Source organism: Rhipicephalus sanguineus, chromosome 1 (genome assembly GCF_013339695.2).
Source record: "Rhipicephalus sanguineus isolate Rsan-2018 chromosome 1, BIME_Rsan_1.4, whole genome shotgun sequence".
Lineage (NCBI taxonomy): Eukaryota > Metazoa > Arthropoda > Arachnida > Ixodida > Ixodidae > Rhipicephalus > Rhipicephalus sanguineus.
The window spans coordinates 203334984-203361751 of NC_051176.1; the positions used below are offsets into that span (position 1 = coordinate 203334984).

The following is a 26768-nucleotide window of genomic DNA, read 5'->3' on the forward strand; positions in this document are numbered from 1 at the left end:
TAAATTAAAGAAAATCAATGTTATAACAAAATTTCTAGCCACATTTTTCTGTACAATTTGGTCAGCGTAATTAGTAGTTATACCTTGTACATACACCCACATTTCCTGGGCCCTGCAGCACTCCTATAAGTGTGCTTCACTATATCTCAAAATATATAAATGCTGAGCATTCATGCCAGAGCCCTTTTGTTTTCCTTAACAAACATTGCTTGTCAACTTGCAGCACATCATACAGTATATCTTCAGTATTCACATGTTTTCTTCAACCATGGCATTCACCAAGTGCCATGGTGAATGACACTTGGTGAATACCAAATTCGCCAAGTTGATACCTGCAGTTCAGAAGAAGTGTTCATTAATATTTTAGAAAGCTTAGATAAATGGAGAAAGCCAAACTACCTATTTAATGCATCTTTTGAATTCTAACCTATTGCAAAAGCAGTAAAAACAGAAAACCCTGCCCATGACATTTTGCATAAAAAGTATACATTACGTAAATATGTCTAGAAAATAAGCACTTACAGGAGAAGTAAGAAATCAAGCAAACTAATAAACTAGGTAGCACAATATGGCATTAGTATTTGTGTTTCATTTAATACATAGTGCGTCATTTATGACTAACTGTAGCACTGAAACTCTACACTAAATTACAGGAGTGCAAAGAGAAACAGCTTGACCCTGTGTGTATTACGGCATGTGTTGGCCCATTTCTGAAGCCTCTTGACACATGAACGTCTTTGTGAATGGCAGTTTTTTTTTTATCTATGAAGAGATTACGGTCCTCCAGTTTCTAACAGTACTCTTACTCAATGGCCCGAAAAATTGCCATTCCACTTCGCCATCAACTGCAGCCAAGATTTTAGATATTATGGACATCAAATAAAAAAGATCTTCATCATCAGATTACTGTGGTCCATTGTAACGACAAGCACAAAATACACTACAAGTGAACGTGGTACAAGCAGAAGTGAAAGGAACATGATCAGTGAGCTACAAGGTATGGCTGTGGCTACTTTACTGCCCACCAACACCACCCCCAACAGTTTTCACTTCTTGGGCAAGTCGCAGCATCTATCAGTGGCCTAGGGAAGTTTCATGCACTTCTGCTGTTTATTTTCGTACTTGTGTTGATGGGGGAGTTTTCCTTCTCTAACGTGATTGTTTTACTATACTTTTACCACTCACGTACACTTGCTCAGCTTCTCGCTGCCACATCGTGGTGGCCTTGTGCATCAGTGGTAAGCTAGAAGTCTATTGTTGTTTTCATATTTTATTTAAAATGGTCTCAGTGGCATTAATGTGGTTACTACATGCTAAGCATGACCTTGAGAAAAATGAATGGCACCTTAGAGCAGGCGCAACCATCCAACACACTACACCAAAACTTCACAGCTAAACAGCATATCAGTGCGGTCCCGGTTTGATAGGCACTTGTTTTATGGTCACGCGCAATAGTAGGTAAGTCATAAAGAGCATGCCACTAGGTTTTTGAAGCCAAATTCTCTGGAATACATTACACTGTAAAAATTAACAGCAACAAATCTTTAGAAGTCTGGATAGAGTGACCTAGAATAGGGGGAGTGTCCAAAGCGCCGCGCGAATACATGAGAGGAGCGAGGGCCTTTTGCGGTGAACTTCCGCGCCGCGGCGCTGCCGGCACGGCAGCGCCGCGGCGCGTTTTCAGCTACTTGTACATGAAGAATGTTGATAATAAATGGAGGAAGCGAACTCGAAAATTGTCAAGCAAGTATTTAGACAACAGCAGAATACCAAGCCAAAAGGAAACATCGGTTAAGAAGAAGGTGAAGGAAACAGAGAGGGACATGTGGAAAATGGGGATGCTTACGAAATCATCACTGGAGACCTACCGAACTTTCAAGCAGGAAATTGCAAAAGAAAAGATCTACGATAATTCTCGGGGTAGTTCTCTGCTGTTTGAGGCCAGGACGGGAGTATTGCGGACCAAGACGTACCGAGCCAAATACGAAGGCACAGACACGTTATGTAGTGCGTGTGGAGAGGAGGAGGAAACGGCTGGACATTTGATAATGTTCTGTAAAGGGCTTCACCCTACAGTCCAAGATAATGGCGCGGAATATTTCAAAGCATTGGGGTTTAGGGACAGTGAAGGCAAAATAGACTTTAAACGAGTAGAAATAACCAGGAGGAGGCTAACCGATTGGTGGCTACAATCAAGGCACGAGTGAATTGCAATCCTTCAATACATAGTGATAGTACTTAACTTTATGGCTAGGTGGCGTGAGCCGCCGCCCGATCTAAAGGGCACAGCCGTATACATCCATCCATCCATCCGTGGGCTTTCTCCGCGGCGGAAGCCGCGTCAAAGCAGCGAGCGTCTGCTACGCGCGTGATATTTTGGCCGCTATTAGCTAAAATTACGGAAATTTGGGCAATATTTAATACTGCGTCACTGCAACGTAATACTGCAGCGACTCATCACACAGAGAACGCGTTTGTTAGTTTGTGTGTTGTGAAACGGGGATATTGTATATATCCTTTCAGCTGGTTTGTCATCGCATTGGTCCACACTTTGGCGGCTGTTTGAGGAACGCATCCTGCGCGCACTTCATCGTGAGAAAAGGCGTTTAAGTTACTTTCGTGTGGAATGACGAACGTAAACTTGCTGCAGGAGAGAATAAACAGGAGATAACCAGGAGAACGTAGCTCATGCACGCTAACGCATTTGCACCCTTCATATCATATCTTTTATTTCGCGCATTCGATTTGTTTTACAAGGCTTCCTCCGGTGCTCTGCTGTTTCAAGGCATTTCATGCGAAGCCGAATGTATCAGTCGGCGTGGCCGCGCTACCAAAAGTAAAAAATTACTCGCGTCTCGTTCACGTGGTATACACGAAAATTGGCACGGAGGGGCACGAATGTACGTATGCCCAACACGACCGATAGAATAACAGAGAGCTGAGCTAGTTGGTAAGTGAGCCAATCGCCGATTAACTTGCATAAAGATGAAATCAAATGCCTTAACAGTTATCTTCCACGTAGACCGCCACGCGTGCCGGATTGATAGGTTCGCCTGTTGCATGGGCATGCGCAGATAAGTTTTCGTGCCTTCTTTCTTTTCAGCCGTTGTGCATCTCTTCAGTTGTTAGTCGGCGTTTGCGGTGTCCTGACTTCTTTCTTGTGTCCGTGTTTGCACGCCCTGTCTTTTTAGAATGAACGACCGATAGGTCATGGCATCACTAACTTGACATGCTTGTCATTTGCGTAACGACTAGCAATAATATTATGGTGTGTGGCGCGCAAACCCGCTTTCTGTAGCCAGAAATAATTCTGACGATGTGTGGTCTGACGATTTGTTTCCGTCAGGTTATAAAAAACGTGGTGGTCGCCAATATCGATGTAAACATGTTAGAATTACCCATACATTTTGAAAACTGTATTGTATGGTAAAATGTATGCGAAAAAAATACATGAAAAAAAAAACATGGTCTCTTACGCATTCGCCTGAGGTGACTCGAAAACGAAAGCCATCTTTTTCGTCAGTCGATGCATTGATCCTCCCTCGCCCCTCTCCGAAAGCTTTCTGCACATAACGTGGTTTCGGACTGCCGACAGGATCGGAGGCATTGCAAGCTTTCTGCACCTCACCTGCTTTTACATTGCCTCCGTGATCGGCCCCCGATCACGGAGGCAATGCAAAGCGACCATGTCGTGTGATGGCGTCATCAGATGACGTCACGTTAAATGACGGCATAGTGACGTCACAAGTTCTGTCGACGTCATCGCGTGACGATTTCGTGCATCACTCGTGTTGGCTGCGCGGGATGCCGACGGTCAATTTTCGTGTTTGATGAGGCATCGAAGGCTCTACCTTAAAAAAAAAAAAAAACAAGACAAATCAAAGTAAATGAAATGATAACAGTGCAACAAACATCGTGCATGCCTCACTTCATGTTACGAGCGATCGCCCGAAAACGAACGTGATTCTCAGTTCAGAGCAGCTGATTGCACGCGTCTGCGGGAAAAAAACAGGCTTGCTTTACCCGTCTAGTCATCTCTTTATATTTATTCAAGAGATGACCAGACACAAAACTGTGGTGGACGCTATATTGAGGTCATCAGGAAAAAGCGGGAAATTGCGGTCGGGTGCCCTGTTGGCGCGCACTCAAATGCCGCGGAAAGAATTGTATTTCATGTAACTACTCGTCCACATCTCTTTGTAATGTCTCTGAACCGGCCCCGGGCGAACGCGTAACCTCCGAGAACCGTGAAAACATCTGAAGTTGAGAATGAGTTGTTAGAAACTTTTCATATCGTATGGTGAAGGCTTGAAGCAATACACGCATCTCGCGCGAATGTTTCATACTGACGTTCAGCGATCCAATGCAACATGCAATATATACATATATATATATATATTATCGCATGTTGCATTTTTTCAGGCTAGGTACATAAGGGATCTCTGCATTTGAACAATTTTCTGATTCTGAAGTGATTGAGATATTACACTTCTATTTGTCAATTTCTTACTGTATTTTCGTTCAGGCAGCTTCTACAGCAAGAATGGGGACATTTGTAACTTTGTTTTATGATATCTGGATATTTGTAAAGCATTTTCTATATTGCGCCTTTTATGCAGAAACTTGTGGAATAAGGTTAGTTTACCTGGCATTGCTTTTCTTTCAAACGTTTGCGCACGGTGAGCCTTGTACGCTACCTCAGAAGCAAAAATAAGCCAACAGCATTGCGGTCGTGTGGCCGTCTCTACTCCTTTTTTTTGTTTCCCTTATTACACTACCCCTATTCTAGGTCACTCTAGTCTGGAACTTGTTGCACACTCCTCAGATGAGTGTCTTCAAATGTTGCATTAGGACAAATTATCTTGACCCAGTGCCAAGCAGACTGTCTTCACATGCTGCTGCCTGGTACACGATACTGAGAATGTCTGGTGCTGAGGCATGTGAAAGCGACTGAGGACACTGCTGGCACCCATTTGGAAAGGCTTCATTGTGCATGAATAGTTCAAGAGCATCTATTTTAGACTTCACATCCCTGCTTATCTTAACCCTTTGAGGGTTTACGCTGTACATGTACGGCATCACCTAACCAGCACCAAAGGCTTTTCGCCGTACATGTACGACATGCCTGTATGTTTAAAACGCGCGCCTTTTTCTATAATTTCTCTTGCTTGCCATGTGCTGCCACACTTCGGAAATATGCGGAATTTTTTTCATGCGTCGATGTCTCTCCGTTTTTTTTTTCTTTCCAAAGCTGTGCGCCGGCTTTCGCTTGCTCAACCAAGCGCGCGTGCGCGGTTCCACTGGTTTCATGTGCCTTTTTCAATCACATCTCTTGCTTGGCATGTGCTGCCACACTTTGGAATACTGAAATTTTTTTCATGCGCCGATGTCTCTCTGCTTTTTTTTTTTCCCAAAGCGGCACACCGGCTTTCCCTTGCGCATCCAAGCACATGCACGGTATGGCTGGTTTTGGTTTCATCCTTCAGGTTGTTATCACTTCTTGTGCCCGCAAAGCTGGTGGCTGTCTGGTTTCTAATCTCTCAAAGGGTGACCGCTTGTTACTCTCTCGTTTATTGCTCCCCGGGGCGTGATTACATCTGTTTCCGTGCGACGCTAAATTACACAAATGATACCGCCATGGCTGTGTTTCCCGTTTTAGGAACTTGGAAAAACTAATTCTGTCTCGTTGGCAATAAAACGAAGGATTGTTATAGCGTTTTCACTCGTTTTGCTTTCCAGACTGGCGCAAAACCACACAGTTTTCTTCCGTGCGCTCACTCATGCAGTTTGCATATGCTATGGAAGTGCACACCGGTTGCTCTGCTGCTAGTGAGTGGAGCGGTGATTCTTCTGATGTGGACTATTCCCCAACTGTATTTTTGTATGCCTGTGAGCTATGTTTAATACAACACATAATTTTTATTTATAAAAAAACATATGTAAGTGTCCTTTTTTTCTTATGCTTAATGTTACTCACGAATAAACCATGTGTACGTAACAACAAAAATGACTTTTTGTCACTTTACAGTCACGCAAAAAAATTTTAGACAATTTTTTCTTAAATAGAATGGTCTGAAGAATTTAATTCAGCAATAAAAAAAAATTACATTTTTGGAGTGCATTTTGCGAAAAAATTCGACCCTCAAAGGGTTAAAATCCTTTACCAGTTTTTACAATCCTAAGGTACTTAATATACTAAAATGCATAGACATCAGTGAGTGTTCCTAGAGCTGTATCAAAAAATCCTATACATATTGAAGCATTTTGCAAAGAAGAAGGAAATTTGAAGTAAAATAAAGGTTCCTTTACCTTCCCAAGTGTGAGGAAACTGAGTTGGAAAAGGAATGTCAGACATTCCACCAGGTTCAGGCCTCTTGACTGCAAAGAAAGAAAACTTTATGCACTAGTTACGAACTAATTCTTCATGTTATACCTCTAGAGCCATATCACAAGACTTGTAAGACAGCAATTTGTGGGATACATACACACAGTCCGCATGACTAGACGTGACGATTCAGCAGCCCACATGTGAATTTACAGTTCTTACAAATTACAATGCACAAAATTATGAAGCTACCCTAATGCTTAGCTCATACACCACAATATAGACTTGAGACTACTTCATGCTTAGAAACTGACCACTGGGCAACAACACTTCACACTTCTATGTAACTGCACATAAAAGGTGCTTGTTGCTGATTTTGGTTCAATTTTTATCACTGTAAATGTGTGTAACATATACATGGACCAAAGCAACAATGCAAGAAGTGAGACAATGATTAATCACAGCAAATACATAGTACTTTCCTTCCAATGACATCTAATTCTTTTACGGCAGTGCAAAAGGCAGCAAGAATATTTTGAAAACAGTGTTCGGCTCGCTGTTCCTCGTAGATGACAAATCAGTGAAGGGTGTCTGATATAACTGCTTCCAGATGCTAAAGAAAAAAGACTAGTTTACAGTAGGGGTGTGCGAATATTTGAAATTTCGAATATTTTTCGAATAGTGTTTTCTATTCGATTCGCACTGGAATTTTACTATTCGAAATATTCGAACTTCCCAAAAACAAATTCACTCAACGTCAAATTGAAAGTTACCCCTTCAGATTTTCAATATGCTTCACCTCATCACACCCCGGTATTGCGGCAAAGCTGCCTTTTAAGCTCTGCTACGGTCGCAAATGTATTAACTAAAAAAAAAAAAAACGCTCGTTCCAACATGGAGATGAAAGATGTGGCAGAGGTGGGAGCTCAATAGACCCTTTTCATAATTGTAAAGCTAGCTTTCCTGCCATTCAGTTTGCCCAAGTAATGGCGGCTAGTCACTTACTGCAAACAACGTGTTCAAGCGCATTTTGCTTACGCTATGACGTGGAAAATGTAGACTCGGCTCTCTTGACATAAATACGCATAATAGACAAGCCTCAGCATGTGAAACTAGGACCTCGTCTCAACTCTAAGCAAGAGAGATGCCGCCATTAGTTGTTCAAATATGCAGCGCAGAGAAGCGCACTTGCGGATTATGAAAAGGGTCTATTAATGCTGTTTTGGACCTGTAATTTGGGCAGGAAGTTCGAAAAATCGTAAGCCGAAGCTTCTTAGCATCCAAAATTTCAGATGTTCTTATATATCGACGTCTACGAGGCAGATTTGGAACTCCAGACTTGAAGGGAGCACACCCTTGTCCGCCACATCAGTTGGGCTCCCACAGAAGTTGAGAGAGGAGGAGAGGCTGAGGAAATGGCATCTTTGCCTATCACGTGTAAAGTGTTGTCGGCAACACTTTGGTTGCACCAAATCATGCACATAAATACAATTCAGCCACTACATTTGCCTCATTCTTGATAAGACAACTATGAAACACCACCCCACCAGTGCTTCATCAAGCTAGCGAAAAACACTTTCATGTTGTTATCTCATAAGAATATGCTTAGGAATCCTCTCCAACTTTTCTTTTCTGCAATTTCGCTTCGAAGTATTCGAAAAATATTCTAGAAATATTCGAGAATATTCGAAAAATATTCGATTCGATTCGCACTCACACTTCAATATTCGAATTTGCTTCGCACCCAAAATTTTGCTATTCGCACAGCTCTAGTTTACAGTATAATCAGTACCTTTACAGAAAATGCCAGCAAGCTGCTATGGCAGCATTAGGACGCACATCTGACTATCTGATGTGAAATAAAAATGCCCCCACTTCCCTTGGCTGGGATATGGGGGCTGGGCAGGCAGGTGTTGTCTTGCATTGTAAACTTAAAAAAAAAAAAGGATGGGAGGGGGGATGTGTGATCTGGGGCCTCTTTCTGCCGCACAGCAATAATCGTCATCTGGCTTGTTTTCACTTCCTGGGATACTGTGCGCTCACTTTTTTCCTGTCACAAATACTATGTTACGCTCAGTGTGCACACCATTCATGACCAAAAATTACTGGTCGTGTGGCAACAACGCAAGCAATGCACACGAAATAGATGATTATTGTTATGGGACAAAAAAAAATGTCCCTAATAGACACCCAACCCCCCTTTTTCTTCTAAGAGGGTATTATTCTAGGTACCCTATGGTTGTAAAAAAGTTTGGGGAACAGAAAAAACAAAGGGGCGGGGGGGGGGGGGGGGGGGGGGGCTACCCATTGTGCCACATCCTTACACCCCTGGATCTTACTACCAAGTCTGATTAGGATGACTGTGAAGGAAAAATATAAAACAATGATGCCAGAAAAAAGCTGGCTTTTATAAGAAAGTTATTTTTGGGATTACAGAATAACAAAAACTAAACCTCCTCTTACTTTATTGTTTTCTATGTGTTCTTTTTACAAATTTTAAAACAATGTTTATCATGCAGTAATTTGTACTACAGCAGAACCCCGCTGATACGTTTTCTAAGGGACCGTAGGAAATAAACGTAAGAGCCGGGAAACTGCAAAAACAAAAAAAAATTTTTTAGTGGTACAGAATCTTATTTCAATGCATACTTGAAAAAAAAGTGCAACGTTGCCTGGTGTGTTTACTCGTGCCCGATCAGCACGAAAAGGTTTTTGAGCACCTGCAGTGTCATTTCCTTTTAATAAATCTAGTGCCATGACGGCCAACACCTGGCAAGCAATCGCTTTTGGTGATACCTTTGCGAGATTGCCACCGGATGTGTTGGCGTCTCAGAGCGATAATACTATAGCACTGTTGGCATAGTGTCGGACTGCCACGGCTTGTCACAGACAGTCAAACACCTCGTGAAAGTACTTCCGAAAGTGATCTTCTAGGAAAATCACCCCTCCTCCACTAAATTCCTAACACTGTCGGTGGTGCACACATTAGTGCACTCAGCCACGATCTAGTCGACGGATAGAAGCACAGAGCTGAGAACGGCGTCATCCGCAGAAATGTAATCAACGTATGCAATGCGATTCTTTTGGCACCAACAGTTGTAGACATGAAAGAACTAACCACACGCAACACAACCAGCGTAACGAGTCCAACAAATAATGACGATGATGAATCCACGCCAACGCGACTGTGGAAACAAACGCCAATCTCAAAGGCCTTACTTTCGCGAGTGCTGCAAACAAGTCTAAAACTAATTACTTCATCGACGCCATCTTTGCAATACGAATCTCAAAGGCTATGCATTTGTTTGCGGCCACCGAAATTGTATTATGCGCATTGCTTGCGCCTCTCATGCAACTAATCTTATGGTCAAGCCAGGCCAATCTGCGTAAAAAACGCCAGGCCTGCGTGGAAAGCGCAGCACAGTCACAGCGAAAGCTGGAAGAGCAGCATTTCTAGAGCCCATTATGAACTCTCTTGGGGCTACTAATACAAGTACACTAGCAAGGTGGCCACTACGCCATAAATCATAATTTTTGTGAAGTTGGGAAGCACCTACCACGACGTCATTCGTCATTCTGTGGAGAAGCGATCCATCTCTAAGCACTTTGTTGATGCGACGGTTGATGACGATGAAGAATTATGGCTGACTCCTTTGTAATGGGTTGGAAGCTTTAAATGACCCACTAGTTACGTCATTCGCATTGTTGGACACCCGGTCGTTATTTTACTCTCCCACCACGCTTTATAACATATGTTAACGTGAGGAAGAGAGAGAGGGAAAGAACTTTATTGAGTCCCTGAGGAAATAGATCATGGGGGCCTTATGGGCTTCACTGGCAACCAATAGAAGTGCACTTACGAGGAACCCACAACGCTATAAGTGATCATAATTTTTTGAAATAGGGAAGCAGCCACTAGGCCATTTTTCTTCATTGTGCGGAGATCCGTGGTATCCGCTAAACACCCGTAAGACATTATGTGCACTTTCTAGATGCTGTGGCTAATGACGAAGAATTATGGCAGAGCCCTTTGTTGGGTTGGAAGCATTCAACAACCCACTCGTGCAATTCGCATTGTGTGACGCTTGGATACAGAATTCGCGTTGTGTGACGCCTGGTTGTTATTTTACTTTTCTACCACGCTACATTACATATGTTAATGTTCTTCCTTCCGACATGAAGCCTGTATAGGGTCTTTTTGCAAAGCAGTTTCAAGCACCGGCATGGCTCTGAGGTAGAATACTGGGCTCCCATGCAGAGGGCCCAGGTTCGAACCTCGTTCCATCCTGGAAATTTTTTCTTATTTTGTCTTTTTTTTTCTTATTTTGCGCGATAGTGCTTACAGACACCGGCAATGGCGGCAGCGGCGGACAACTACGGTGCCAAAAACGGCCCTCATTGTGATCTCATAACAGCTTTCGCTGTAAAAAGTTCACATGGCCGCTCTCTTCCTTGGTCGCTTGGGCAACTCGAAGCGCACTTCGCAACGTATCATATAAAAACGGTCCCGCAGCTGCGACGCAACAGCGGAGTTCCAAATACATTAGATCCTCTGGGAGCTGTGCTGGGACCAGCGGAAAATGACCTAACAGCCGGGAAAGCGCAACAGTGAGGAACTTAACAGCGGGGTTCTACTGTAATAAGTTCGGTTTTGACCTTTTGATTTATTAGTGCCAGTAATGTGTAGTGCTCACAAAGGAAAAAGACATTATTCCGTCTGCACAGTGGGCGGCACTTTTTTGTGCCACAGATAATGTAATTATGGGGTTTTACCAGTCAAAACTATAATATGATTATAAGGCAAGCTGTGACAAGGAACTCTGCATTAACCTTGACTATCTGGGTTTCTTTAAAGGGACACTAAAGGCAAATATTAACTCGGCGTTGATTGTTGAAATAGCGTTCCAGAAACCTCGTAGTGCTTGTTTCGTGCCAAGGAAATGCTTATTTTGAAAGAAAATCACGTCTTAGTGGTCCGCGCTGCCTTAGCACACTTCAAATCACCCGCCTGAATGGGCCTTCTGACGTACCAGTTGCCGTGCCCAACGTTGCCCCCCTTTACGGCCCGGCCACCTATGCTACGGTTTCTTGCGCAACAGCGGCCATCAACCTTGCCAAGACGCAGCCATGGGCCACTCCGAAACTGTATAGTTCACTGTAACAGAGCTTAGCTTGGCCAGCAGCAGCAGTAGAGTATCAATAGTGCGAAAATAGCAAGAGCCAAGCACACAGCAGTACACGATACCGAAACTACCACTGAGACGCGCAGCTCGGCGAAAACGGAACTTTTGAACCCCTCACGCCGCTCCCCATGTTAACGCCACAATGTTCTTTTTTTCATGAATCAAACAGAAATGAACAAACAGCATTTTATTGCGTCTTGTGATGCACAGAAGGTTCTTTTTTTATCGCAATTAGTTTGATTACTAGTCGTTAATTGTACTGAGGACTCTTGACATCATCGGGATCATTTTGAAAATATCCCACTCGTGGTGCACGTCGTGTCCTACATTTACCTTAATTTCTCGATTAGTAGAGCACTGCTGTTAATACTATTGACGTTTTAGGTTTGAAACAGGAGAAAGTGCCTCAGAGAAGGCTGGCCGACGTTTCGATAGGTGGACCTATCTTTGTCAAAGGCGCCTTGTCATCCCTGGCGTGTTAGTTTTAAAGGGTTAGTGTTGACGTCATATCCGGCGGTGGCGCTGTTGGTAATTTCTGCCTGGAAACAAAAAACTCGGAAGCGGCAGAGTGTAGCTCTTGCCACATCATTTCAAAAATGCTTGCAACGGCGATCGGGGCTCTCATCTCAGAGGTAAGAGAAGCTGGAAAAAAAAGAAAAAAAGAAGAAAAAGGGGGGGAGGAAAAGCGGGGTGGGGGTGGGGGGGTTGGCGGTCTAACAAAGCTGGAGCCACCAACGGCAATACGAAGACAAAAGGGGGGAGCTTGTAGGAAACTGGAAGGGTGCAGCGCAGCAGCGCGGCGAGTCTAGCCATCACAAAGGGCAGCAGAAGATGATGGGGAGGACAACTACAGTCCGGGAAAGCGGGCAGCGTGTGTTTAAATGTCCACATGTCGACTTTAAGTGATATTGAGGGGGGTGTCTGAAAGGAATAGGTGAAGTCATTGGCAGACATATGCACCACGTGTCGTCGAAAGCCACAGAAGTTGGGCCGCCGTCCAGTTTAAAAAAAAAAGATGGAAAGGAAAAGAAGGGAGTTGGGGGGGGGGGGCATCGGAATAGGGCGCGGAGAACCTGCTGGGTAGGCGAGCGCTGTGACATTGTGGGGCAGGGGCGGTCGTAGAAGGGCGGAAAGGGGAGATGAAACCGTGGTTCAAAGGTTCTATAAAGAGAAAATCACTTAAGAATAACATGCGTACATATACTATATCTACCTTTATATACACAGATACATATAGTAAGATTGAAATACAGTCGAAACCCGCGATAACGAAATCCCGAGAGAACGAAATTCTCACCGCAACGAAATATTTTCGGAGCACCGGCGAACGTCCATAGGGGTCAATGCATTTCGTAACTCGCGACTACGAAAGATATTCATACCGCAGTCCCTCATTAACGAAATTTTTGAAACGTGAGTGCGTAAATAATCTACTCTGGCAACATTAACTACATTCGAAAACTGCTGAAATGCATTGATGCTACACTTAAATTGTGCAAAACTAACAGCGCACTTGAGAAGCAGCCGCCATCATTGTTTGCAAAAAAACACAAAGCTGGCGACAATAATGATGATGATGGCTTGCCGAGACATCTGCTGGTTATCGCGGACTACGTAGCCAAATCCACATTCCTCATGGAGTTTTGTTCATTGGCTTGGCTCTGTGCTTGGCTTTGTCGGCTTTGCGCACACATGGTCGCGTGTGTGGAGCCATTTGTGGAGCATTTGCTTGGTGCAACGTGAACTCTGTGTTGCGATTGCTTCGTCCGATTTCGCTGCCTGCGAAGATGCCGCCTCCAAAGAAAAAGCGGAAGTTCATCACGCTGGAAGATAAGGCTGCAATCATCACTGAGGGGGAAAAGGGCAGAAAAAAATGGACTTCGCCGAACAATTCGGCGTTGCGTGCAGCTCGCTGTCCACGATTCTGCGCTGATCCGCGCTGATCCAGCGGAGCCGGAAGAAGGTTCGCCTGCAGGCGCACTTTATGACGGTACTGGTGACAGCGCAGTGCCGCCGTCACTGACCAGTGCATGGGGCGAGCTTTGTGCCGTGGCGAACGAGATTCCCGATCGAGAGGCATAAAATTGCTGCATGGTAAGGCCCGCCAAAGCGAACTTACTGACTTTTGTAAATAAAATGTGTTTTTTGCAAATTACATGTCTTTTCTGCCGCATTCTCGCGCCAGCGAAATTCCCGCATGAGCGAAATTTTGTGCTTTCCCCGCCGATTTCGTTATTGCAGGTTTCAACTGTAATTTTCAAAAAGAACATTGGTAGTGTATTATGGAGGCTAGTAGGGATTTTATGTTGCGAACAGAATATTGGACAAAAGATTGATAGTGTATTAGGGGGGCTAGTATGGATTTTAAGTTGCGAATAGAATATTGGTCAAGGTTATTTGAAGGCTGAGCGTACTTTACGTCTCCTAATATTAGAGAAATCATGCTATGGCTTTTAGTGATTCCAAATTGCCACGTGCTACATTTATTCCTGATGGGTGTAAGGATTGAAATTTGTGTATCAAATACGATTCCATGTATTTCCTCTCACGTGGTGTCCGGAAATTTGTTTGTAGAATGTAAAGTTTGGCTTGATCGAACTTGTGGTCTTCTTGATTGAAGTGGCTAGCTACTGCTTTTGGTAAATTGTGCTTTGTGTCAGCGCGGTGGCCGTTCAGTCTTACATGAATTGGTTGTCCAGTTTCGCCTATGTATTGTTTTTTACAGGTGGTGCATTCAATGCAGTAGATAAGGTTGTTTGAGGTGCACGTGAAGTTTGATGTTACCTTGTGAATGTAATCCGATGCTGTGCTTTTTACGTTGGTGGCTGGCTGTATATGTTTGCATGTCGAGCATCTGGTGCGCCCACAGGGACCAGATGTTGGTGTAGTTCTTGTTGCGAGTTTTGCATGAACAAGCATGTCTTTAAAATTGGCGTTGCGTCTGTAGGCGACCTTAGGTGGTTCGGGGAAGATTTTTTTAAGTTTCTGGTTGGTTGTTAAAATTGGATAGTATTTTGTGAGGATGTTGTTTATGTTCGGAAGCGCGTTTGAAAATTTTATAGTGAGAAGAGGCGGTGTTGTTGTTGTGGTTTTAGGGCGTGGTCTAAGTGTCTCAGTGCGGTCTAGTTTTAGTGCGTCCGTGTAAGCCTTATGAAGGAACGCGTTTGGATGGCTTCTGTTTGCTAGTGTTTCTTTTAGGGTAGTGAGTCTGTTTACGTAATCCTCATCTTCTACGCATATTCGACGTAACCTTGTCGCCTGGCTCCTGAAAATGCCCTGTTTACAATGTTTCGGGTGATGGCTTGTGTAATCTAGGTATTGTTGCTTGTCAAATGGTTTTTTATACAGCGTTGTCTTTAATATGCCATTCTCAAGATATATGGTTGTGTCCAGAAACCCCTTTCCAGATTTGCCACTGCCTCCAACACATCCATGTTAAAGAGACAGGGCGTGCAAACATGGACACAAGAGAAAAGTCAAGACACCACAAACGCTGGCATTTGTGGTGTCTTGACTTCTCTCTTGTGTCCACATTTGCTTGCCCTGTCTCTTTAACGTGAATACCTACCAACTAGCTCAGCTCTCTTGTTATTTTAAGCTCCAATACGTGTTCTCGACAGTGGTGAGGTGTATGAATTTTTTTTGGCAAAACCTAATGCTGCTGGTTCAGGTACCAAATGTGTCACTATGCTTGAAGTTTATCGTCTTTCTTTCTCATACAGAAAGAGGAGCAAGAGCTAAAGGCCAGGTTGCCTGACAGAGGCTCTTACTCCTATGCGCATTCAGCATGCATGTACGTGATCTTCAATGTAAGTAAACAGTAGAGAAACCAAACAATTCAACATGCATGTACATAATTTTCAATGCAAATAAAGCAATACCTGTAGAACATCATACAAACACTTCAAGAATATATACTTCTATATATAAAATTGATATGCACTTTCAAAGTGCAGCACAAACCGAAAGGAAAAAAAAAAGACGTGTGTATATGGTGTAGATAAAAAGTTAGCTTGATGTTTTATTTTTTATTATTGATAGGTTATCCGAGAATGTAAGAGAAAGCTTTTTACACCTTGTTTAATGCGGGGCTCATACAAATGTCATGCTCAACAATGTTGAGTAGCCGAGGTATTTCACATTCTAAGTCTTGACGGCCGTAGTGAGTACGCATGAGCGGTGGTACTCTGATTTGATAGCGCAAATGGTATCCAGGGGAAGAAGTGGGTAGGCTGACAACATGGGGTCACTGTTTTTATGTGCAAAAGTAATCTATAATAGTAAACTTGATTTGCTCAAAGTAATGAGTGCCTATCAAAAATATTGTATGTAGGTAAGTCTCGCGGTGAACCGTGGTAGTTTTCGAAAATTCGTAATACCCTTTTTTGTAAGCTTATTAATTTGTCGTAGTTTTTTACAGTAGATTTTTTTGCCAGATTAATGTATAACAACTAAGATATAAGTAAGAAATTCAGTTTTAGTGCTAATCGTATAAGACTACTAATTTTATACACAGAGCCTACTACTATACTAAGGTCACTGCTTAGTTTATTGACATGATTATCCCAAAAGAGGTTTTCCTGAAACCATATCTCCAAAAACTTTTGCGTTATTACTTGTTTTATCTGCTTTGCTTGAAGTAGAACAGTAATATTAACAGACATTGGCTTATTTAACGGTTTAAATATTATATAATTAGTTTTGGTAACATGAATTGAAGTTTGTTTGAGTTCAGCTAGTCAGATAATAAATGTAAATAATCATTAGGTAATTTCATTCTCAACCTGTTGTAGGGATGCATTTGAAAAGAAAAGATTAGTGTCATCTGTATACGTGATTATGTTCGGTGAAAGTGAAATGCTTGGGAGGTCATTAATGTAGATGTTAATAATACACGTCAGCTCAATATTTAACTTGAACTGGTTGAAAGGGCAAAAATGCTGGAGGATAAGGAAATGACGCAAGTGATTAAGCCTACAAAGCACAATCTTGCTTTTTTTTTTGAGATGTATAATAATAAGACATATTCACAGCACAAAGGGACAATGAGATGTATACCTCCAGAGTGTCCAAGTACTGAAGTACAAAATGCCACACTTGAGAAGCTGTGTCCATCAGTAAGAACTGAAAGCCCTCCATGGTTATCAATGGTGAGCTGCCTTCGCCTTCTTCCCTGCATTCATGTAAGCCACTCATTTAGTAACGGTGGGTACAGAGCAACAAATGCCACAAACTAGCAACCTCTGCATAAATATATATTCTCCATCAATGTACATGTAAATCACAGCGACTGTTACTGCAATACTGCTACTTACTATATGCTAAACAGACACATAAATCACCTAAAACTTGTCATTATTGCGTGGGGTACTGTTACGCCGACAGAAATTTCAGCAGGACAATGTGTCTGGTTTGCCACACCATGACTGACACTGCAGCCCCCGTGTAATTTCACTCCTTCCTGCATGCAGGGCTCCGATGAAAAAAGTGCGCTCTCAATGTCATACAAGCCCACGTGATCTTATGGTGCTCCACTGGAGTGGTGCACTAGTTTTTGATGATTTTGGGTGGGCATTTTAAAGTGACACCAAAATTTATCATAACGAAATTATGTTAGCATTATGTTAGAACGTATACAATTCAGCTTCGTGATTATTAGACACAGACCTACTCATTAAAGCATAAAAGTCACAAAGAAAAATTTGGCTGTCAGTAGTCATCTCAGGTTTGCAGGTGTGAGCCCAGTTTAGCTGCCTATTATCACTGCCAGGGCATTTCCGTGATTTCAATAAAGAAGGAATACGAGACGTTTAGCCAGAACTAATGCTAGAAATTTATGAAGATACAGTGACTGAAATTTATTAATATTGAACAACAGGTCGCTTACGATTTCATGAGTCCAGCATGAAGCAGTATTCGTACTGCATCTGCACTTATGCCCTCTGTAGTATGACAACCCACCATGAAATGAAGGACACACTGCAGCAGAGACAAAGGCAAAATAAGCAGCTACATATACTGACGGCAAATGGCACAATTACTTAACACACACACACGAAACAAAACCTGTAGAAGATGTACACTGTCTGTTAGTTCTCAGTTACTGTCTGTTAGTTCTCATTAAAACCTGTAGAAGATGTACACATTTGCCACAGGTGGTTCACAGCTTATTTGCAGAGCAAGTACTTTTACAAAAGCCAAATTAAGCAGGTCAATCATAAAATCATTTCAGTAGAAAGTGGAGGAGCTGTGACGGAGGCAAAAAAATCTAATGCAAGGCAGATGGCAGATAAAAGGAAAAAAAAAGTAATAGCACACAACACAAAGCAAGCTCACTGGCTGCCCACATCCCTGAGATAAACTGTAGTATAACATAGATTTCTCTCAATGTAAAAATGTCACATAAGCACCTCCCATCGCTCAGCAGCATATTGGTCTAGGAAGGCAGCATCTCTTCCGTGCTTGTCCTTTTCAAGTGCACTGTAAACAGCCCATGGTTTTCCACTGTGAAACAAAAACAAAAAAAAAATAACAATAAAGACATAAGTGTGCTTGCCCTTAAGGGGGGACGCGGCACTTAAAAGTCGGAAATCGGCCCAAAAATCGCATTTTCTCTCTCATCATTTTCGCATTCCCGAGGCCCTTCTGCATCTATCAGCAAATTTTGGCTTTGAAATTCTATTTATTTCCAGAGTTATAAGAGATAAAAAGAGCAACTACGCGCAAGCGGACCTTTAAATTGAAGTCTAAACTAGCCTTACTCTCAACCGCCAACAGCACGCGAACTACGTGCTCCACCAGCGCCATTTTGGTCTTGTTTGAAAGGTCGCGTTTCCAGTTTTTCTCTTTTTTTCAGTAAGCAACCATGTGCCCCTGGCGGAAGCAAAATATGGAAAAAAAAAAAGCGAAGCAAAATCACGCGCTGCGCGCGACTCCATTGGTTGCCTGACGCTTGTGACCAAAATGGCGCTTCTCGATTGGCCAGGAAAACTTGATGGCAGTGTCAGCCACCATTTTGAAAAGGTATCGCTCTTGCGATGGTGTCTTATCCCTAACGTGAGGTCCGTTCGATTCGCCTGCACTACCGGAACCAGTTCACGAGGTGCTGCACCTTTCCATTCGTTTCAGCAGTGCAGCAATGGCGGCCTCTGAACCACGCCATTCGTTTCAAAAGGTGCAGGAGTGGTGCAGCACTGGTTCACGATTTTCCTGCACCCTCAATGCTGACGGTGCCGGCTTGGTGCAGTCTCGCGCGTGCGCACTAGCAGCTGAGCAGACGACGCAGCATTCGGATGTAGATGCTGTACCCACCTTATTAACGTGAGACGTGTTTTGCCAAAGTGTTTGCGCTTCATAGACTGTCCATGTGCGGTTTGCCACCTGTCAACGTTACGTGGACGACGTAAATTAAGCGAACAAAAATAAGGTCTGCACCATGTCGGCACCTCGTCATTCGTTTCTAGTGAAGCACCGTGCCCGCACCACTGAACTCCTGCTGAACAATTTCTGAACTTCTCGTGCACCGCCGTGAACCGGTTCCGATTGGTGCAGGTGAATCGAACGGACCTGTGTTCGTGCGGTCAGTGTGCTAGAATATTTTGGTGCGGTTCGCTATGCCCGGCGGTGCGAAAAAGTTCCGGTCGAAGCATCATTTTGGCCGTTCACGGAAGAAAGGCAGGGGTAGAAAGCCCAATGGTGCTGCTAGTGCATCGCGCGAGCAAGCTCCGACATCGTCTGATAACGTTGACGTGGCAGTAGACGATTCCTCGTGCGTGCGCGGCATGGACACTGGCCGCACGAGTACTGATGTTATCGTCAACAGAGGAGTTATCGTCAACAGAGGAGTGCGTGAGACGGGTTCCCCGGATAGCGTACGCTTTGTGGACTATGACCGCACCGATGCTATCGGGAACGGAGAAGAGCCCGTAGAAACGCGCCTCCCTCACAGTGCGCGCGATGTCGACTCCGGCCGTGTCAGGGTAGACGCTGATGTGATCGGTGCCAGTGAAGTGCGCGAGGCGCGCGCCCGCGAGACTGCCACGCTTGAGGATCTTTCATCGGTGTCGGCGACAGCACGAAAGATTGAGCGCTTTACAGATGCAAGCGGTGCGGAAACGGCGCCAGTGTTAGATGAGCCTCCTCCTTACTTGATAGTAAATATGGAGTGCATGAACTCACTCCTTCGACATTTGCGTTGCGAGTCTTGTCACGGGCCAGCGCGAATAGTGAGGGGCGATCACGACTACGGACTTGCAGTGAAGCTGACTGTCGTGTGCGACAATTGTGGAGCGATCGGGGCCGAACGGAGCTCGCCTCGAACTGATGGCAAGAAGACTTGTAACCCATTTGAAATCAACCTCCTGGCTACGCGAGCGATGGTTTCAATTGGAAACGGCCAGACAGCGATGAATGATGTATTTGCGGCAATGGGATTGTCCCATCGTGGCATGCATCACAGCACTTTTCAGCGGCATCTGAAGCAGACTCTGGCACCTGCAGCCATGCAAGCAGCCGAGGTGGCTATGAGCCAGTGTGCTGTGAAAGTGGCCTCGTTGTACGAGGACCTATGCTTCGGATATCGAGGAAACATAGCAGTGTCCTATGACGGTACCTGGATGACCCGCGGCCACTCCTCAAATATAGGCGTCGGTGCGGTTATAGAACTCTTCACTGGGAATTCAGAGGTCACTTGATCGACACGGATTGAGATACACAACTATTTTGTGTGACGGTGACAGCCGTACATTTGGTGCCATCAAGGAAGCGAAAGTGTACAGCTTCATTGACATTGAGAAGGAGGACTGTGTCAACCATGTCCAAAAGCGCATGGGGACAGCACTAAGAAATTTAGTGCAAAAACAAAAAGGAGAGGGCAAGCAAAGCCTCGGTGGGAGAGGTCGGCTGACGAATGAGCTTATCACTCGGCTCAGCGCATATTACGGCTGGGCACTCAAATCTAATGATGATGTGGACGCCATGCAAAAGGCTGTAATGGCCACGTACAAGCACGTTACATCCACCGACGTGTGTTCAGACCGCAGTCTGTGCCCAGCTGGTGCTGATTCGTGGTGCCGTCACAACACTGCGAAAGCAAAAGGTGACCCAGAACCTCGACACCGCTACAATTTGCCAAAGGAGGTTGCCGAAGCAATGTTGCCGGTCTATACCAGACTTTCCGAAAAGGCCCTGCTCCAAAGATGCCAGCGAGGCAAGACACAAAATTCTAATGAGAGCCTTCACTCAGTGATTTGGAGTTTGGTGTCGAAGGAGCAGCATGCTTCTCTTTTTGCCGTGGAAGCTGCTGTTGCAGAGGCTGTGCTACGCTTCCAACACTAAAAACCTAAATGCATCAGCTGCAATTCTACAGCAGCTGCACATCAACATATCCAGCAGTGCATCTTTGAGAGCAAGAGAGAAGGACCGCCGACGGACTGCCAGCTCCAACAAAAAAAGAGAAGCATCTGAGAATGTGAGGAAGCTGGCCAAGAGGAGGAATAAGGATGGGACGCATCCAAATTATGCCCCTGGTACATTTTCTTAAGCTTTTATAGGTATTTTTCCAATAAAAATGTTTTGCAAAGTTTTTCCTTGTTTTCTCAAAACAGCAATTTTGACACATTTGTCACAATGGAGGATAAATAGCTTCTGTTCTATTTGAGCTATCAGCATAATTTTTGTTTTGCCAGAAAGATAAATGCATGCAGTAAGCAATATGCCTATTTTCAGGGCAATATACATTTCACAAAATTTTTTAAATGGGTCACATGTATGGTATGTGACAATGGCGTTTTTTTTCTGTAAACATTGATGACCTCTAACTCTTGTTAAAATTCGCCTAGTAAATTGATTCATAGCATCTTGCTATCCTTGAACATCCTACATTGTTTCAATACTGTAACCACCATTTTTGGGTTTTCTGTTTAGACGCTAATTTTGCTCCAAACAAAGGACCCAGCTCATGCAATGATAGCAGAGTATATTGGGAACTACTAGCCCTATCACAAAAAATATCACATCAAAATACACAAACTGTGAAAATTTGGTTCAGATCTATCCATAAATAAAAAAGTATCTTTTCAAGTGCAGCTTCCCCCCTTAAAGGAAATTGATTATAGTAGAATCTCATTAAACGGAACCTGAAGGAATCAGAAAAATATGTCCCTTTTAAGAGGAGTTCCACGTACTGAGAAATGAAAAGGGGTACAGGATTCAAGTACAAAACCAATCATATTAGAGGCAATTGTTCCGTTTAAGCAGCAATTCCACTTGAGAGACTTCCATTTACTGAGAGTCTACTGTATATCTAAGGGTCACTACAGAGAAATGACAAGACTTCCACTGTACAGACTCGTGGCTAAGTCCTCTGCTACAGAGGTCTTCCAGAAAAGAGAGAACACGGGGTAGGATTTTTATACTCTTAAAGATATAGGAGGCAACAATGAGTGCTTCCACACCGTCAATATAAGAGCAGCCTGCGCACCGATAAAGCTAAATAGGAGGTATAAACAAAAAGCAGAACAAACCTCTGATTCAATGTTGAGTAATAATAAATAATTAACAATGCAAAAGGTGTAACCTAAGTATAGAGTAGTCATTGCCGACTTCAATGTGAAAGTGGGGAAAAAGGAGCATGAGAAACAGGCAACTGGCCAACTACGGCATCGACTCTAGGAATTGTAGAGGAGGCATCCTGATGGAATTCACAGAACAGAATCACCTCTGAATAATGAATACCTTCTCTTGAAATTGCAATGTATATTAATAGGAAATAGATTTGGAAAAGCCCTAATGGAGAAGCAAGAAATGGAACAGATTTCGTACTCCGTGCTGACCCCAGCAGTTTGATGCAATAACAATAGATTTGATCAAAAATGAACAGGATATTATATTTAGAAAGCTTACGACCATCTATACATGCAATGCCTTGAGGTATGAGGCCAAGTGTTCGGAAAATTTTTTTAAAAAGCAATAAGCACTAAAGATTATTAGTCCACATTATTAAGCACACCTTTTAGGCACATGTGAGCACTATAAAACAATCTTCAAAAGTGGATAGCACGAAATCAAACAGGACTACGCAGGAACACAGATGCACAGGACAGGCCCTAGATATTTTGTTAAGCTATAAAGCAAGTCGTATTTTTTGTTAATTTTTCGTAATTAAAAATATCATTAAAAGTAGGTCTTACACGAACAATCCTAACTCAAATTCCATAGATCAAAAAACCTAATTTTTTGAAGGGACATAAAATATAAGTCTGAGAAAATCAACAAAAAAAGATTTGAAACAGGTGCAGTGCTTACACAAGGTAAGCAGGAGTGCTAAAATCTGCCATATTTGTAGCTAGTTCCTTCCTGGACCTTATTTTTGTCTGCCTTTGCTCGAGCACCACGTCGCCAATTTTTTTTCTAGTTCGCTTTGCAACATCAGTGCTGTGACGGGATGCTTTCACGATGCGGTGCCAATCATTTGTGAGGCTAGCTTTTGCAGTGTAGAGGTCAGGCTCGATGCCAAATTGCTTCAAGATATCAAGTGTGCCTCTGTTGAACATGTTTAACTTAGCGCATGTTGAACTTAGGTCTGCGTGAGGCTCTTTATTGTTCAAGTTCTTCTACAGCGCCTCTGTTGCCATTATTGAAATGGCACACAGCATGATACAAAGCAAATTTGATGATTGGCAGGCTCACAGGTGTCCCTGAGCATAAACAACACATGTGCGTCGTTGCGGATCCACCTGGTGAGAAGTTTATGACATTCAAGATAAAAAATCATGTGTTGACAATGCTGTTAAAGCCTTATTACATGTTCGCACTTGTTATAATCATTAAATAACCAACAAAATACTACGTATTCAAGCTAATCTTATGATGCACAGAAAACTGGCACTTTCAGCTCGGTTTCATAGAGTATGGGTGGTCTAACATTTTTGCTCGAATCTTTTGAAAGAAACTTTATGCAGGAAAATGATGGACGATAAATTGCGCATTTAACATAACCAAAAACCAAAAGATTTAATTTTGAAAAAAAAAAAAAAAAGATTCGCACTTTCCACTTGGCCTAAGGGCACAGGGTAAGGCAATTTTTTTATTATTTTGTTTTCTTTGCAATTTGGGAAGTGCTTAGTACATATTTTCCATATTTGTGCCTCTCTCAGGAAAGCTTATTTCTGTATAAAAACTGTTTTTTCAAAAGCATGTAGTAAGTAAATCTGCCCCCTTTACGAATGCGCACCATGCTTACCGTTAATTTTTCTAACAAAAACTTCCAATCCAAAAACCAATATGCTTGTCTAGAATGAGCTACATACTATAAGAAATTGCCTGGCAACTACACTCAAACCTCGTTATAACGAACACGGATATAACGAATTATCGGTTATAACGAAGTAAATGAAGAATAGCCTTGTCATAGCTACAGTGTTAAAAATAAACGTTTATAACGAATTTTCGGATATAACGAAGTTATTTTCGTGGCAGATGAGACTTTGTTATAATGAGGTTTGAGTGTACTGCATAGCTGATTTTTCAAAAGTAAGGGCGGTCCAAAGGGTCCAAACACGCTGCTCGTTTTTTTTTCAAAATGCAAGCGAGTTGTTCAATTACACTGTTTGGGAACAAGCACCAAAAAAAGTCTTTTTTGGGCTTCACAGTCTAAGAGTATCACACATGACAACATTTTGATGTCATTAGGATTGATGCTGGGCTGCAAGATGGTGAATTTGCTGAAAGAAGTTCACCACAATAGACAAATATAGAGCTACACGACAGATCACAAAAGAGGTATGGCAAGCAAGATGACAGGCTGAAAAACGAACAAAATGACTTCGACAATGATTACCAAACTGGTGGCTACAAAAGAAGTAACTTGAACAGTGCTTATGGCAAAGAATGCTCTTCAGCTGTTTTTTTACTTTAAAATCTATTATCTCAAAACCATTTTTTTTTTATTTCATATGTACCATTAATTCCTATGCCTTCCCAAGATAACCCATTGACTTTTTTCCCCTGTCATCTGTATAAGCATACACAACCACTGTGTCATAACTGAAAATATTCACTCAACAGGTCTTGTGTAACAAATTTTGAAATACTATGAAAATGAAGCCAAAATTTAGGTACTAGTAGTGGGAACAATTCCACTAAAAAATAGTAATTTTAGTCAGATTTTAATAAGTCTGATGTACAACCTTTGTCCGTAAAGTTCAGAGACTGAGTCAATTAAAAAAAAAATGTGTTTAACATTGAAATCATTTATGCAGCACCCCTTCGAAATAGTCTCCCTTGCAGTCTATACACAGCTTCCAACGCTTCTTGAGGTCTTGGAAGCAGTTGGAAAACACTTCTTTTGGCAGGGCTGTCAGCTCCTTTGTCGTGGCGTCTTGAATGGCCTCCACGCTCCCCATTCGGCGACCTTTTAGGGCTCTCTTCACACGAGGAAACAGAAAAAAATCGCATGGGGAGAGGTCAGGCAAGTATGGCGGAAGGGGAAGTACAGTAATGCTGTGCTTGGCGAGAACTTTTGTCACGCTGAGAGCAGTGTGTGGCTTTGCGTTATCGTGCAGAGGCCTCCATTGTCCAGGTGCCCATAAGTCAGGGTGACGGCGTCGCAGTGTATCACGCATGTGTTGGAGCACACGGATATAAAGCTCCTGATTCACCATCTGCCCTTGTGGGACGAACTCGTGCTGTATGACACCTCTGGCATCAAAAAAAAACTATCAGCATCGTCTTTGTTATGGTCTTCTGTGCCGCACCTTTCTCGACGCCAGACAGATTGTGGACCTCCATTTGCCACTCTGCCTCTTTGTTTGAGGATCGTATCAAAAACAGCATGTTTCATCTGCAGCAATGAGGCTGTCGACAAATGCAGCATCCTTCTTTGCCTCGGAGAGCAAATCAGCACTCATTGATGCCCCCGTGTCCTTCTGGTCCTGCATGAGGGAATGCGGCACAAGTCTGGCCTTCAGCTTTCGTTTCCCCAAGTTCTCACACAAGATTTGGTGGCATGTTGTCTCACTAATGTCGAGAGCGTCCGATAAGATGCGGACTGTAATGGCGCTTCTTGCTGTATGATCCCCCTGACCCGAGCCACGTTGTCTCGAAGGAGCTCATACGTCTGTGCGGCTGTCTTGCTAAGCTTCACACAGAATTTTATGTTTACACACTGTTCGAGGTGGACGTACATCTCTCCACATTCACTCACAGTAGAATGCGCCGACGACTAGTGACAATGTATTTCTCTACATGTAGTGCCATCTAGCGGCTGCCACAGCAATTAACATAAATAGCTCAGGTTAGCCCGAAAAGATGGCACTGCACATACGTACCAAGATTTGTTTTCGGGAATCAATTCTAGAGAAGAAAATAAATCAGTCTCGAAACTTTACGGACAAAGGCTGCATTTTAAGAGTGCAGAATTTGGGAGAAAATCTTTTCATTAAGTGGATGTCTTTTTATTTACTGCAAAAACAGTTCCTCAAGATGGTCAAAAATGCATGGGAAGTATTGGGCCCTATGCCTTTAAAGGGACACTAAAGAGCAAACCGATTTTTCTTGTATTAGTAAACTACTCTTTAACAATACCAAAAACACCACACTTGCTGCGAGAAAATGCTTAGCAAGCGAGAAAACGCGCAAAAAAGAAAATGTGGGTGGCGATGCCACCTAGAAGTTTCCGCACCATTCGCCATGACGTCACATATTTTGACTGTGCCTACTAGGGCCTACGTAGTTCCTCATTGGTAAAAATGAAGTACATTGTCCTCTGAGGCGGCCAGAGACTTAACATACGAAGTTTGAGGAAATTCTGTAGAGCCAATGGCGTCAAAATACGACAAATACACTTTGAAATCCGTGACCTAACGCACAGAGATTCCGGCGCAAAATTTAAAAATGAAACTTTGAACTTGATTTTCTCCTCTATTAATAAACCTATGATGGTGAAATTAACGGTATTAGAGTTCTTAAAGTACAATTTATCAACCTAAACCTATTCATTGTTTCTCTTTAGTGTCCATATTTATGACTTCAAATGTATCAAGGAACTGGAAGAACCCCAACATTATATCAATTTACAGGAAGGAAGACAACAAAGAATATTAGCTGAATTTTGGTTACGTACAAAATATTTGTGGTGATTTCCAATGGGCTGAGCACAACACTTGGTTTCAGCCAACCCACAATACAGGAGGCTGGTTTTAGGAAGGCTTATTCTATATTGCATCACAGCCATGTCAGCAATCAGGCAATAGAGAAATTTG

General features: G+C 43.0%; 1 protein-coding gene across 1 annotated transcript in view; it reads right to left on the reverse strand.

Annotated features, from left to right (window-relative positions):
- Positions 1-26768, reverse strand: part of LOC119405778 (general transcription factor IIH subunit 4) — a 60009-nt gene that overhangs the window by 27583 nt on the left and 5658 nt on the right. The window contains exons 4-7 of the mRNA XM_037672614.2: positions 17919-18012; positions 17396-17487; positions 16567-16681; positions 6310-6378 (exon numbers count right to left, since the gene is read on the reverse strand). Of these exons, the coding sequence (XP_037528542.1) occupies positions 6310-6378; positions 16567-16681; positions 17396-17487; positions 17919-18012 (370 nt within the window). The remainder of the gene's footprint in view (positions 1-6309; positions 6379-16566; positions 16682-17395; positions 17488-17918; positions 18013-26768) is intronic.